Source organism: Lynx canadensis, chromosome A1, assembly GCF_007474595.2.
Source record: "Lynx canadensis isolate LIC74 chromosome A1, mLynCan4.pri.v2, whole genome shotgun sequence".
Taxonomy (NCBI): domain Eukaryota; kingdom Metazoa; phylum Chordata; class Mammalia; order Carnivora; family Felidae; genus Lynx; species Lynx canadensis.
Window position 1 is genome coordinate 88,210,605 of NC_044303.2, and position 13,386 is coordinate 88,223,990.

The 13,386-nt window shown below is 56.9% G+C and overlaps 1 protein-coding gene across 1 annotated transcript in view; it reads right to left on the minus strand.

Annotated features, from left to right (window-relative positions):
- Positions 1-13,386, minus strand: part of WNT3A (Wnt family member 3A) — a 41,029-nt gene that overhangs the window by 5,113 nt on the left and 22,530 nt on the right. The window contains exon 3 of the mRNA XM_030296483.1: positions 1,905-2,170. Within this exon, the coding sequence (XP_030152343.1) occupies positions 1,905-2,170 (266 nt within the window). The remainder of the gene's footprint in view (positions 1-1,904; positions 2,171-13,386) is intronic.

The following is a 13,386-nucleotide window of genomic DNA, read 5'->3' on the forward strand; positions in this document are numbered from 1 at the left end:
AATGTGATTGTTTCCTAAATATATTCTATGCTTTTTATAGTTTCCAGTTCTCTGCTGAAACATTCAGACTCGCATTTTGGCTTTGTAAACCTAAATAAGCATGTATATTTTTTCACAATCTGTGTCTCGTAATTGTAGTATCTGGAGTCCCTGTGGACTCATTTCTGTGATTTTTGCTGATGATCACTCATTCTGTCATCAGCTCATGTGATAGGTTATCTTTGATTATGTGCTGGACACTGTGGTTGAAAAATTATTTGTAGTAACATTTTTTAAACATTGAATAAGGTTATCATCCTCCAAAGAGGATTTGTCTGCCTTTTTCCAGGTGCATGGGAAAACCAGCAATTTGGAATCACCATAATTTGTTCTCAGATCTTGGGATTTTTCTAGCCTGCACATGTGTACAAGGGCTGGGCTACTTCTGGTTTTCCTTTAGTCCTCAGGATCCCAGGCTAAACTGAGGAGTGATGTCCTAGAGATAGCACCCTTGATGAGCCCCTTTGGGGCTCAGTCGATTAAGTGTCTGAGTCTTGATCTTGGGTCAGGTCATGATCTCATGGTTTCTGGGATTGAGCCCCATGTTGGGCTCTGTCTGCACTGACAGCATGGAGCCTGCTTGGGATTCTATCTCTCCCTCTCCTTCTGCCCCTCCCCCACACTCTCTCTCTGTCTCTTTCTCTCAAAGAAAATAAACTTAAAAAAAAAAGAAAGAAAAAAGAAATCTTTGCCTACTCCAAGATCACAGAGATGTTCTTTCATGTTTTCTTCCTAACATTTTTGTTTCATTTTGTTTTACCTTTTGCATTTGGGTTTGTAATTGGCTTTCTATATGGTGCGAAGTAGGAGTCAGGTTAATTTTTTCCACCATATCGTTATCCAATTCACTGAGCACCATTTATTGAAAAGAGACTATTTTTTTGTCTGCACTGGACTCATTGTCCTTGGGATAAGTCAGGGGACTGTATACTGGTGGGCTTCCTATGCTTTTAACAGGGCACTTTCACATCTGACGGTGTGCTTTGTGCCCAACACGAAGATGAGTCACTCATCTTGTTTTCTGTTGCTGGCAGGTGAAGCCGCTGGTTCCAAGGCCAGCACCATCTTTGTGCTGATCAATCTGCTGGAGCCCTCCAGGTCCCCACATGGATCCCCTCACATAGGTGGTCAGTCCTTTGGGCCCAGTCCTTTCGAACAGGGCTTACAGAGCCCTTCACGGCTTGGTCCCTGTTTCTCTGTCCCTCCTCTGCTTTCCATGTTCTGTTCTTCCAGACAACCTCACTTGCAGTCCTGTCCTACACTGTAGGCTGCCTGAGGCTCTCCTGGCCTCCCCCCAACCTAGATAACTGCTGGTTACTTTGCACATCTCCTCTCAATGCTACTGCCAGCAGGAGGCTTTTTCTGAGATGCCAGCCTGGAGTGTGGCCCCTCTGCAGTGCCTGAGTCACCTTGAGAATGTGCATTTCCTTATCACAGAACTTCCCCACGCTGTGCTGTAGTGGCCTCGCTGTCTTCCTCCCTGGACTTGTGGGCATTCCTGCAGGGCAGACCCTTATCCCCCCTGCCTTCCAGTGGCTTTAACTGCACCGGGCTGTTTCAGATGGCCTTGCCACCCCAGTCAGCCCTCCCACAATACTCCCAACAAACTACACCCTGCAGGGAACCAGGTCACACATCCTGCCCAGAAAGCTTCTATTTCTCTGGGGCCTCAGGAATGTGGCCAGAGGGGTTTCCCAGTGCATCCCCCAGACCCCACAGGCCCATGGTAGGATGCCTCCCCACTCTACCCCCAGGATGCACTGGGCCTGGATGGATGACCCCCTGTGCACCCCAGAGTGTGCAGGGTCATGGTCACAGCCACTGCCCCATGCTCCCCCAGGACGAGCCAGGAGCTGTCAACATACCTGGCGTCCAGCCTCATTGTTGTGGCGGTTCATTGCAGAGCGGGCATCTGGCCGGTTCTCCCGTGCGTCTGCAAACTCCCGAGACACCATGCCACCGAACTCGATGTCCTCGCTGCAGCCGCCCCACTTCCAGCCCTCACCCGGGGAGCCCTGGTGGCGGCTGCTGCAGCCACAGATGGTGGCGGAGCCCTCAGCACAGGAGCGCGTCACAGCAAAGGCCACGCCGGCAGAGGCAATGGCATGCACAAAGGCGGACTCCCGGGTGGCTGTGGAGAGAGGCAACAGGGTGGGCAGGACCTGGCAGGGCTGGGGTGGTGAAGCCGAGCCCTGGGCATCGCCGCCCCTTTCAGGGCAGGGCTCTGGGCACCTGGGGTGGACATGGGTGCTGGAGGCCAGGCAGGGCTGCAGGGGAGAGGGGTGCCCTGTGCATAGGACCCAAGGAGGAGGGTGGGTATTGGGAAAAAGTACTTGGAGGGCCTACGGGCCCCAGGAGAGATGCTGGACATCACTCCCCGCGAAGAGCCACAGGGACCCCTGTAATATGAAGGTCAGGTCAGAGCCAGTGCTGGAGAGGATGTGCAGAATCTGAGCCCTGTGCACTGCTGGGGAACTTGGTGCTGCATCTAGGAAAGCAGTTTGATGGCTTCTTGCAACCCTATGCGTACCAGGTGACCAGGCCACTCAGCTGGGTATTCACCCCTTGAGGAAATGAGGTGGTCACAGAGACCAGGGAGCAAACATCATGGCTACTTTATTTGTAATAGCCTCAACCTGGAAGCTTCCAAATGTCCATCAACAGGTGAATGGACAGAAAACTGTGGCACCAAATCAGTAAGTCCGGGGACATGATGCACCACACGGTGACTTGTCAGCAATACCGTGTTGTGTGCTTGAAACTTGCTAAGAGGTCTTACATGTTCCGGTCACAAGAGAAACAACTGTAACCAGGCTGTGCATGATGCGTAGTCACCAGACAATCATTTTGGTGATCGTTTTGCAGTATATACACGTGCATGTGGGGGTGGGCCCGACCTGGCCTTCCATGCCGGGCATGGGGCGTGTGCCCTGCTGTGTCCCCGCATCCATCCTGGGCAGCAGGCCTGGACGGTGCTGGGGCTCCCAATGGCTCCTGTCATGGTCACGGGGATGCTGCTGCCTCCTGACCCACATCAGTGCCCAGGGGACTTTGGTCCTGGGAGGGGGTTGGGCAGGGAGGCTTCACCCTGGGAGGGGGATGGGCAGATGGGGGGCTTTGTCCTGGGAGGGGGATGGGCAGGGGGGCTTTTGTCCCAGGAGCGGGATGGGTGGGGGGACTTTACCCTGGGAGGGGGATGGGCGGGGGGGGACTTTGGTCCTGGGAGGGGGATGGTGGGGGCTTCACCCTGGGGAACCAGCAGAGGCTGTAGGCTACCCCTCACTCTTCCTCAGGCTTGCCTGCCCCAAAGCCCAGGCAGGTGGAGGCAGGGGAGCAGTGAGGGTTCCAGCCAGGAGCATGCACACACTGAGACTCACTCAGCACCCAGCACACCTGTCACTGAAAATCCCACATTTATTCATCTGGCACTGCCCCCCCTTCCCTGTGAGTCCAGCTTTCAGCATCAGCCAGCTGCACCATCAGAGGCTCCTGGTTGGAACCTGCACTCCCAGCCTGCAGCTTCCCCCATCCACATGCATGTGCCACATGTGTTGCACACACACACACACACACACACACACACACACACAAGCACCTGCACACGCATGCACAGCCATGCAGGCAAACACACATGCACATACGTATGCACACACGGGCTGTGCCTGGTCCCTTTGGAGTTCCTGGCCTTATGTCCTTGCTTCACCTGCACACGGGCCTCCCCCACACTCAGCCCTCGTCCTTCCCTCAGGCTATTTCCACTGCTCCTCTGGTCACGTGCACCTGCCCTGTCCCTTTTCTGCTCTTCAGGGTACGGGCCTTGCAGTCCCGGTGCGGTCGGTGCCTGGCCCAGGAAGCTCTCTCTTCAGTCCTCTCCCCAGCATGCAAGCTCCCTGGGGTGTGGGGCTGTGTTTCGTTCATTTTTGGTTTCCAATTCCTGTAGATGGTGGGTGGGGAGCGAGGGCCCGGTCTAGGCAGAGGGCCGGGCCCTGGGATGGACGGGGAGGCCCAGCAGGGCCAGAGCCTACCCTGGACAGGCCTGTGCCATGAGACTGGATCTCCACCCCTGCCCACTCAGCATCCTTCCCTGCCCCTTTTCCCGATGGCCAGCCAGCGGCCACCTCCCCCAGATGCTTGATGCCTTGGCCTCACTTTGCTTCCATAATACAGCCAGTAGTTCTCAAGCAGGCATGGAGTGGCCTTCTATGGGCCCAAGGCACGGTGAATAAATGCCAGTGTGCCCTGGTTATAGACCCCCTGCCCTTCTGTCCCTGCACTCCAGCGGAGCCACGCCTTTGTTTTGCCTTCCCTGAGGGTGGGCTTGGCTCCTTGGGTCCTCACCCCTCCAGAACCCAGGCCTGGGGCTGCTCCTGCCCTCCAGGCAGGGCATGTGGGCTGCTGGGCCAGGCAGGTGTTTCCTAGGTATTCCTGGATCTCAGTGCACACAGCCGGGTGCCTTCCGCCCTCTTGCTGCTTCCAGATGGCTGAGGGCCCCCGGTGGCCCTTCTCCAGGCCCTGGGTACCAACTCCTGCCCAGGGGGCCAGAACTGCTCCTCCTGGAGAACATGCCTCCCCTCCTCTGAGATAAGCAGAGAGCCAGCGAGCCTGGGGCCTTGCACCTTCCTTGAACAAGGGTGTGGCCGCTTAACAGGCTCAGGCAGAGGGGCCAGGAGGGGCCAGGTCACCAGACACACTCGAGGGGAAGGGCGTGCTCAGGGCAGGGGGAGGGGTCTCCCTTGAACTTGGAGGAAGAATTCAGTCCTGCCCTGCTCTCTCACCAGCTGGCTGTGTGACCCAGCCCTGGCCTCCCTCCCCTGTGGGCCTCAATCTCCCCTACCCAGTAAGGAAGGGGCTCGTCACACATGAGGTCCTGAAGGCTGACGCTACCTTGTAACCTGCCTCCAACTTGTTCATGAGGAAAGGAAGCCTCTAAGGAGAGGCCACAAGACCCATGGCCAGAAAACCATGAGAGTTTGTTCTGGCAAAGAGAGTCTGCTTAGAAACAGAAGTCACAGCCTCCAAGCACTTTGGGACGGCTGTGCCCTGACTTTGCAGACGCCTGGCCCACCCCACCTTACCTGAGGGGTTGGGGCTGCGGGGACCACAGCAGTGGACAGGTGGCTGACGCAATGTGCCTCCTGAGAAGATGTTCCAGGGACACCATGGAGGCCTTCTCAGCAAAGAATCAGGAAATGTCAGATAGACGCAAGAGGCCTGACCTGGTTCCTCCTAGTCTTGTGGGCACGAAGGGCCAGGGCCAGGCATACCCAGGATGGGATCCCAGATGGGTGGGAGAATGGGAGAAACCTGGGAGTGTAGTTATCATGGACGGATCTTTGTGCTGATGGATGCAGCTGGCTTTGCTAGCACTGGGGATGTCTGGGAGCGGACATGGACCCTGAACATCGTTCTTGCCACATTTCTGTATGTCTACAATTCTTTCTAAAGAAAAAGTTAAAAGACATGCTGAGGTCATGAAGAAGGAAGACCCCCAGCATGTCCAGGTGACACCTCACAGTAGGAGGGACATCTGACCCAGGGGTGTGGGATTAGGCTTCACTGGGGCAGGAATCACAGGGCATTCCGGAAAGTGTGTGTGTGTGTGTGTGTGTGTGTGTGTGTGTGTGTTGGATAGAGAGCCCATTGCTTTTATCAGATTTCCACAGGTCATGAGCCTACTGGCTGGAGTAGGAGGAGGTAGGACAGGGCTCCCCTGAGGCTGTGCGTGGGGAGGACACAGTGAGGACTCCGACCAGGGTCTGGAGCCCTGGCAGCCGCCCCAGTCACAGGAAAGTTCTTAGCCACTGACAGCTGCTTTGTCAGACGTTTCTGCTTCTGTTTACACAACAGAGGCAGCTAGGGAGTGGGAGGGGAGCCATCACACCGTGGGAAGGGAATCACATCTTTGGGATGAGATTGGAGACACCTCCATCATGTCACTGTCACTGGCAATGGGCTGCGGCAGGTCAAGAGAAGAAGAGGGGGCATAGGCCCCTGGGAGGGAAGCCAAAGGGCCAATGCTGCCAGTTTGCCAAGTCCCTGGGACAGAGCCTGCATGAGCCTTTGGAGCTGCTCAGGACTGCCCTGCTGGCCCCAGGATTCTTCTTCACACCGGTGAGATGGGCTCTGCCTCCCTGGGTCTCAGAACTTCAGGACTATACCCATCTTGCCTCCAGACTCGGATTTCACAGGCTTGTCAAACACCAGAGATCATTTGAGGACTGAATTAGGACTGCCAAGGCTTGTTGCTTTTCCATGAGAGTATAAGATATGTGAAAAATGACTATCATAATTTTGGAGGTGAGGTCAGGGTTGGAAAAAGGAAGAAGAAAGGGAATTTAGTGGCAAAGTCATTCTGTGAGTTAAACATCCTCCATGCGGAAAACCATCTTTGCCAGAAACTTGCCATTGTTTCATTACTAATTAGTTACGGAGTTCATGCAAAGTATTAATGATCTATTCTTCCTTCCATTCATCTACCATCTATCCATTTATCCATCCATCCATCCATCCATCCATCTGTCCATCCATCCACTATCCATGTATCCATCCACCATCCATTTATCCATCCATCCACCCATCCACCATCAATTTATCCATCAAACCATCCATCCATCCATCCATCCATCCATCCATCCATTTATCCATTCTTCCACCCATCCACTATCCATGTATCCATCCACCATCCATTTATCTATCCATGTACCCATCCACCATCCATTTATCCATCCATCCCTCCATCCATCCACCATCAATTTATCCATCAAACCATCCATCCATCCATCCATCTGACATCCATCCATCCATCCAACCATCTATTCACCCATCCAGCATCCATTTATACATACATCAAAATATCCATCCATCCATCACCATCCATTTATTCATCCATCCACCATTAATTTATTCATCAAATCATCCATCCATCCATCCATCCATCTATCCACCATCCTCCCATCCATCCATCCATCCGTCCGTCCATCCACCATCCTTCCATCCATCCATCCATCCATCCATCCAACCAGCCAGCCAGCCAGCCATTTACCCCTCCAGGATCTGAGAGTCTATAAGAAGCTACACACTAGGCTCAGAACTAGGAATATGAGGTGAGTAAGATGTAAGGTGCCCATTCTCAAGAACCATGGTAAGAAATCTGTAAGATAGTGATTGCTGCTCTCTCTGATGAGATTTCTAACAGCCCAGGCTTTTTAAAGTTCAAGGAATTACCCATCTAATCATTAATTAAGTAGAAGCTGGATGACCCACTATCAAGTGGAAGGAATCCCTGCATTGGCAAGGTGGAGGGTGAACCAGGGGAATCCTGCCTTTAGTGAGAGACTCTACTGTTGTGGATCAGGTTCTTTGCTTTGGGCTGTGCCAAGTCACCTGCCTTTGGGATCTTACAGTTTATGAGGAATAGAATAGAGGAAACAATGACACACAGTGGCAGTGTGAACTCTGGGGCAGGCTTGGGATGGATGGATGGGTAGATTAACTGGTGAGTGAGTGGCTGGCTGCCTGGCTGGATGAATGGGTGGGTGGGTAGATAGGTAGTAGAAGGATGGATGGATGGATAGATGGGTAGATGAGTGGATGGATGGATGGATGGATGGATGATGGATGGTGGACAGATGAATATTAGAAGGATGGATGGGTGAGTGGGTGGGTGGGTGGATGGGTGGATGGATGGATGGAGGGTGGTGGGTAATGAGTGTGTAGATGGTTGGATGGATGGGTGGATGGATGGATGGATGGGTATGTGGATGGATGAGTGGGTGGGGATATATATTGGATGGATGATGTATGGGTGGATGGATGGATGGATGGATGGATGGGTGGATGGAAGGATGGTGAATGAATGGATGGATGGTGGATGGATGGATGTATGGATGGATGGATTTATGGATGGGTGGATGGATATAGACAGATGGATGGTTAATGTCTGGGGCAGCTGAGGGAGTCCCATGTGGTGAGAGGTGGGTGTCTAGCAGAGGGCAGGGAGAGATGTCCAACTGGCTCCATCACAGCTAGGTCAGTGGGGCACTAGGTGTCACCTGTGAGATCGGCTTCGGCAGTTACTTTGCTTCCCTGGGTTTCAGAACTTTAGAACTAGGCACCTTAACAAATTCTTGCTTCCAGATTTGGGTTCCATGGGCTTGTCAAGTATCAGAGATCATTTGAGGACTGAATCAGGATTGCCAAGTGTTGTTACTTTTACTATTTCATGAGAGGATAAGACAAGCTTAACTATCATAATTTCAGGAAAGAACATTTAACAGAAAAAAAGGGGTGTTTTTTCAGAGTACTTTATATTGAAGAAAGTTCATCTTGCACATTTCACCATGTAGCTAGCAGTTAGCAACCGTTAATTGAGCATTGACTGTATTTTAAGTGGACAAGAAGGCTGCAGCCTCTGTTCTGGAGCTGACCTTCCTGTGGGGAGGTCCCCTTGGGGGGCTGTTTCACCAGGGACCAACAGGCCACCCTGCCTTGACTCTGGCAAATCCTTTATTGGGGCTGAGAGAACCGGCTCAGGCAGGAGGAGGGGCACTCCTCTTTGCCCGCTGCTATCACAGGTTCTGCAGGCCCTTTCAGCCCAAGCATGCAGAGGCTCAGAGTGGGTCAGCCACAGACCCTGGGCTGCACAGTAGTGAGTGCTGAGCCCAGACAGGGTGGAGGGAGAGGCTCCTGCACCCCCAGTAAGGCTCCTGCACCAGGCCGTTTTGGTGGCTGCAGCCTCGAGGTGGCTGGGCCCACCTGTCCTCTCCTGGGGGAAGGCTGTGGGAGCTTACACTGGATGAGAGGATATGGACACTCATATATGCTCTTGTGATGAGACTGTTAGCCCGAGGGGGCACTGGGAGGGCTTTTCTAAGAAACAAATGTGACCTCTGGCAGCAGAAGGTCCCAGAAGGGGGCTGTGGCTCAGATGTGACCACTGATGGATGAGGTGAAGCTTCTGGAACATTCTGTGTCTGCCTGGGTAGACCCCTCAGGAAGCACTGCAGAGAGGACGGCCTGGGGGCTGCCCCAGCACCAGTCACTCCAGTCAGTGTATCAGTGCAGACACCTGTGGGCCCCGGGCCATAGTTCTTGGAAGGACACCTATTTCTCTAAAGGGTCCCCAGGTGATTCTGATGAAACCCTGGGCTGAGCCCACAGGCTCTATCATACCCTAGGGCTCCATGACTCGCAAATTCACCCCCTCCTCAAGATGGTGGCCAGACCCAGCATGTGTCCCTGTGGAGGGAGGGCCCCAAATGGCACCCAGCCAGGAGAAGGGAGGGAGCATGGGGAAGGGGGAGGGGATTTCTGATACCACCTCCTTAACAGGGATGTGCAGGGGCCTAGCATGGAGGGTTCTGATACTTGCCCATCAGAGGAACGTCAGGGGGGGGCACTAATAACAGGGGCTTTGACGCTTTCTCCCCATCAGAGGGACATGGGGGGCTAAAAACAGGGGCTCTGACACCTCCATCAGAGGGACTTGGGGGCTGATATGCAGGGCTCTGACACCTCCCCCATCAGAAGCACATGAGAGGGCTGATATGGGGGATCTCTGACATCCCCCATCAGAGGGACTTGAGGGGGCCAAAATGGAGGTCTATGACACCTCCCCCATCAGAGGGGCTTGGGGGGCTGATATGGGGGGCTCTGACACCTCCCTCATCAGAAGCACATGAGGGGGCTGATATGGGGGGTTTCTGACATCCCCCCTTCCTGCATGTGTGGCAGACATTCTGTCTGGCCCCCACATGAAGCCTGGCTCCTGATTGCCAGCCTTTGGGACTTAGGGGTCTGTCTCCTGTCAGATGGCTGCAGGGAGGGACCTGGGCCCAGGGCAGGGTAGGTATGAGTGCCCCTGAGAGCTACAGGGCCTATCAGAACTTTTCTTGGCTGACCAGAGGCAGAGGAAGGGCCCTCCCTCAGGTGAGCTCACTTCCCTAAGACCCTTTGGGACACCGGGCTGTGTTTCTCCCCTGGGCAGGGCTGACCTTGAGGCAAGACCCCCAAAGCACCAAGGTTAGTGCTGCTCACATGTGTGCAGAGGAGTGCAGCAGGGGTGGGGGGAGGGCTCTCCTGTCTCTATGGAGCCCCCCAGGACACTGCCTGCAACCACAGTGGCCCTGGCCAGGGCAGGGGTTCCCAGTCCTCAGCCCCAGCACTCGACCACCTTGCAAGGAGGCTCCCTGAGCACACCCCACTGCGGCTTCCCTCCCACCAGGTGTGTGGGGTGAACCCCCATTCTACATACCAGCACTGCCCAGCCTGCACCCACCATGAGTCCTCCCGATGCTCTGGATGAGGAGAGCACATCCCTTGTGGTATCTATGGTGCCCACAGCTGATGGGCCTACCCAGAGCCTAGGATGGGGGTACCCAGCCTCGGTGAGGGCCTGGAGCATCTGGGAGAACATGGGGTGCATGTGGCACCCCCAGCATAAACAAGGCGCAGGCCTTACTGAGCTCTCTCCCTCTCTGGGGCCTCCCAGGGCCCTGCCCACCTGGCAGGTGAGGCCCGGGGGAGGGGAGGACACAGAAGGGCAGGTCAGGGTACCCTGCCCCTTTCCTGCCACGCCTGAGCGGGGGCACAGGCCAGCAGACGCTCCCGTCTCCCTCCCTCTGGCCAGCGCGGGCCCCCAAGACTCCCCCAGAGCACTGAGTGCGCTGGCGCCTCCTCCGCCCACCGACGCTCCAGCACCAGGAGGGGACTGCGGCTCCGCGGGGCCGCCAGACGGTCGGGAGGCCTGCCAGAGCCCCGGGCCAGCAGGTGCGCCCCTCCGACGACGCCCACCGGCCTTGGCCCGCGGGAGGGGGTGTCGCGAAGGCGGCCGCACAAAGGAGGGGGCACCTGAGAGCGGAATGTGCCCGCGCCCCACCGCGGCCGCGGCCCCTGACACCGCCCGGCCGGCAGCGCGGCCGGCGTCCCGATTACCTGCTGGGGCTAATGAATCTGGCTTTGTGAGCCACTGTCACGCCGCGTTAGGCCCACAATGGCCCGCGATATTTTATATGAATTTCCCCCTCGTCGGCGATTAGGCCATAGCCAGCCAGTCATAGCAACCGGGAGGTATGCGCGGCCGAGGGGCCGGCGGCGCGAGGGGAGCGCGCTATTCACACGCTTTAACACAGCGCTCCGAGGGCGTGTGAATCGCCCGCAGCATTGCTCTCTGCCTTGTGCTTAATCTTGTCCTCGTCGTGGGGACATTGTGTTCCGAGCCGGGCGCGGCGGGGCGTCGCCGGGGTCTCTCCTGGACCCTCTACGCGCCCCCGCTGCGCAGAGTTAATGATATACAGGGGAGGCCGCGGAGACCGGCCGGCTCCCCCCCAGCCACCGCCAACCGAAACACTTTCCGATGCGGGTCAGGGGTCGCAACCTGGATTCGGGACGCGTCTTCCCCCCCGCCCCCCAGGGGCCTCAGTCTCTTCCCCAGGCCCCTCCTGGGCCCTGCGGCTTGTGCCGGGCCCCGTGCCTGTGCGCTGGCCTGGACACACAGTGCGCCGATGGACCACCCGCTGGAGCCTGACCGAGGAAGGGGGGAGGGGCTGCTCCGGTTGGGGACGGGGCAGACACATCCCCAGACCCTCAAAGAGACAACAGGAAGGTGGGCATCAGCGGAGGGAGGGCACTGCCCTTGCAGAAAACGTGATGGACACCTGTGGACCCCGCCCAGAAGCTCCTAGAGAACTGACCACTCGATCCTGTCAGGGATCAGCCCAGGCGCCCCCAGCTCAGCTGCCTAGTGGGTGAGGTCCAGCTGCAGACCCCACAGTAGGGTCAGCCCACCTCTGCATGGGCAGTGAAATTCCCTCCCCATGTACTGTTGGGGACATCTGCTCCCTGATGCAGAGGAGCAGGTCTAGCTCGCCTGTGGCCCTGACATCCCAGGGGAGCCGGGGAGTGCGGCCCCAGGGCACCGGGGCTCTGAGTGAGTGGATGTGCAAGCTGGGGCTCGGGGTCCTGGCCACACCATGCCTGTGCACTGCAGTGCTGGGGTGCTGATGGGACAGGCATCAAGGCCCCTGGGCCCCTTTCTCTGCAAAGTCACATGCTACCCGAAAGCCCACGGGCCTGGACCTGAGCCACTGTGGCCACCGAGATCCCCCAGGGGCCCGTCCTGGCTGGGCCTCCTTCAGGCTGGCAGCCAGCCTGTGTGCTGGGGCACCGAGCCCTGGGATGGCCCCCTCACCTCCTTGGGGGTCAAGAGGAGGTGTTGGCCAGCTCTCTGAGGAGAGCTGGTCCTTCAGGTGCCTGGGGGCCTGCCTGGAGGCACAGATAGCCGCCATGCACTCGACATTCTTCACATGCTTTCTGCCCCAGGACACAAGTCCCTTCTGGGGTGAGCAGAGGGCGGTTCTGCCCAGCCTGGGCTCACTTCGAGTGCCCAAGCCCAGGTTCTGTGCAGGCAGCTTTTGGGGGCCCAGCCGGCCCACCCGGCCCCCAGCCCCGCATGCACACACGTGCTCACACACACATGCACATGCTCGCACACGTCCACACAGGGCCCGGCCCCTCTCCTCAGCTGGCTGGGCGGTGTTAAGCCCTGTTCAAGAGGCCGCCTCAGCAGGGGTGGCCAGGCGCCCCGTGGACCCCGCCACAAAGCCTGGGTGACCTCTGACACGATTAGGGTCGCCCTGACCCTAATCCAATCAGATTGATTACCGCAGGCGCGGTCAGGCAGGCAGGCTGGGGCCTCCACAATGGCCTCCCAGAGCTGGCCTCTCTCTGGGGCACCTGGCAGCTCCTTCCTTGAGGGCCATTCAGCTCTGTGGCCACAATGAATTCCGCCATTTCTCAGCCCCGTGGAGGGCAAGGGGGAGAGGGGGCTTTCTATTTCCATCAAAGCCAAGTGGTGAGGGCCTGGGGGCTGAGACAATTTTCCTGCAGCAGAAATGGAGGAAGGGTGGAGGCAGAAGGGGCAGACAGGAGGGGGCAGGAGAGCAGAGGGCAGAGAAAGGAGTGTGGACATGGGCAGGAGACATGGGGGTCACAGGGGAGTGGATGTGGGCAGTGGATGGAGGTGGACACAAGGAGGGGACATGGGGAGAGGATATGGGGACGGGACGTGGGAGACATAGGTATAAGTGGACATTTTATAGGAGAGGGGCCAGGACACAGGCTCTCAAGAAAGCAAGGGGGTACAGGTGAGGATGGGGCTCCCTGGGGCTAAAGCCCAGAAGCCGGGGGCTTGTGTGGTTCTTGGGTCCCTGCTCCCTGGGCACTGGGGGGCCTGCTCTTTCCTGGAGAGAGCTCTGCTGTCATCCCAGACCCCTGGCAGGTATTCTCGGCACCCTACAGCCCCCTCCACAGGCTAGGGTGTCCTCAGGAGTCCTGGCCTGGCCCTGCACC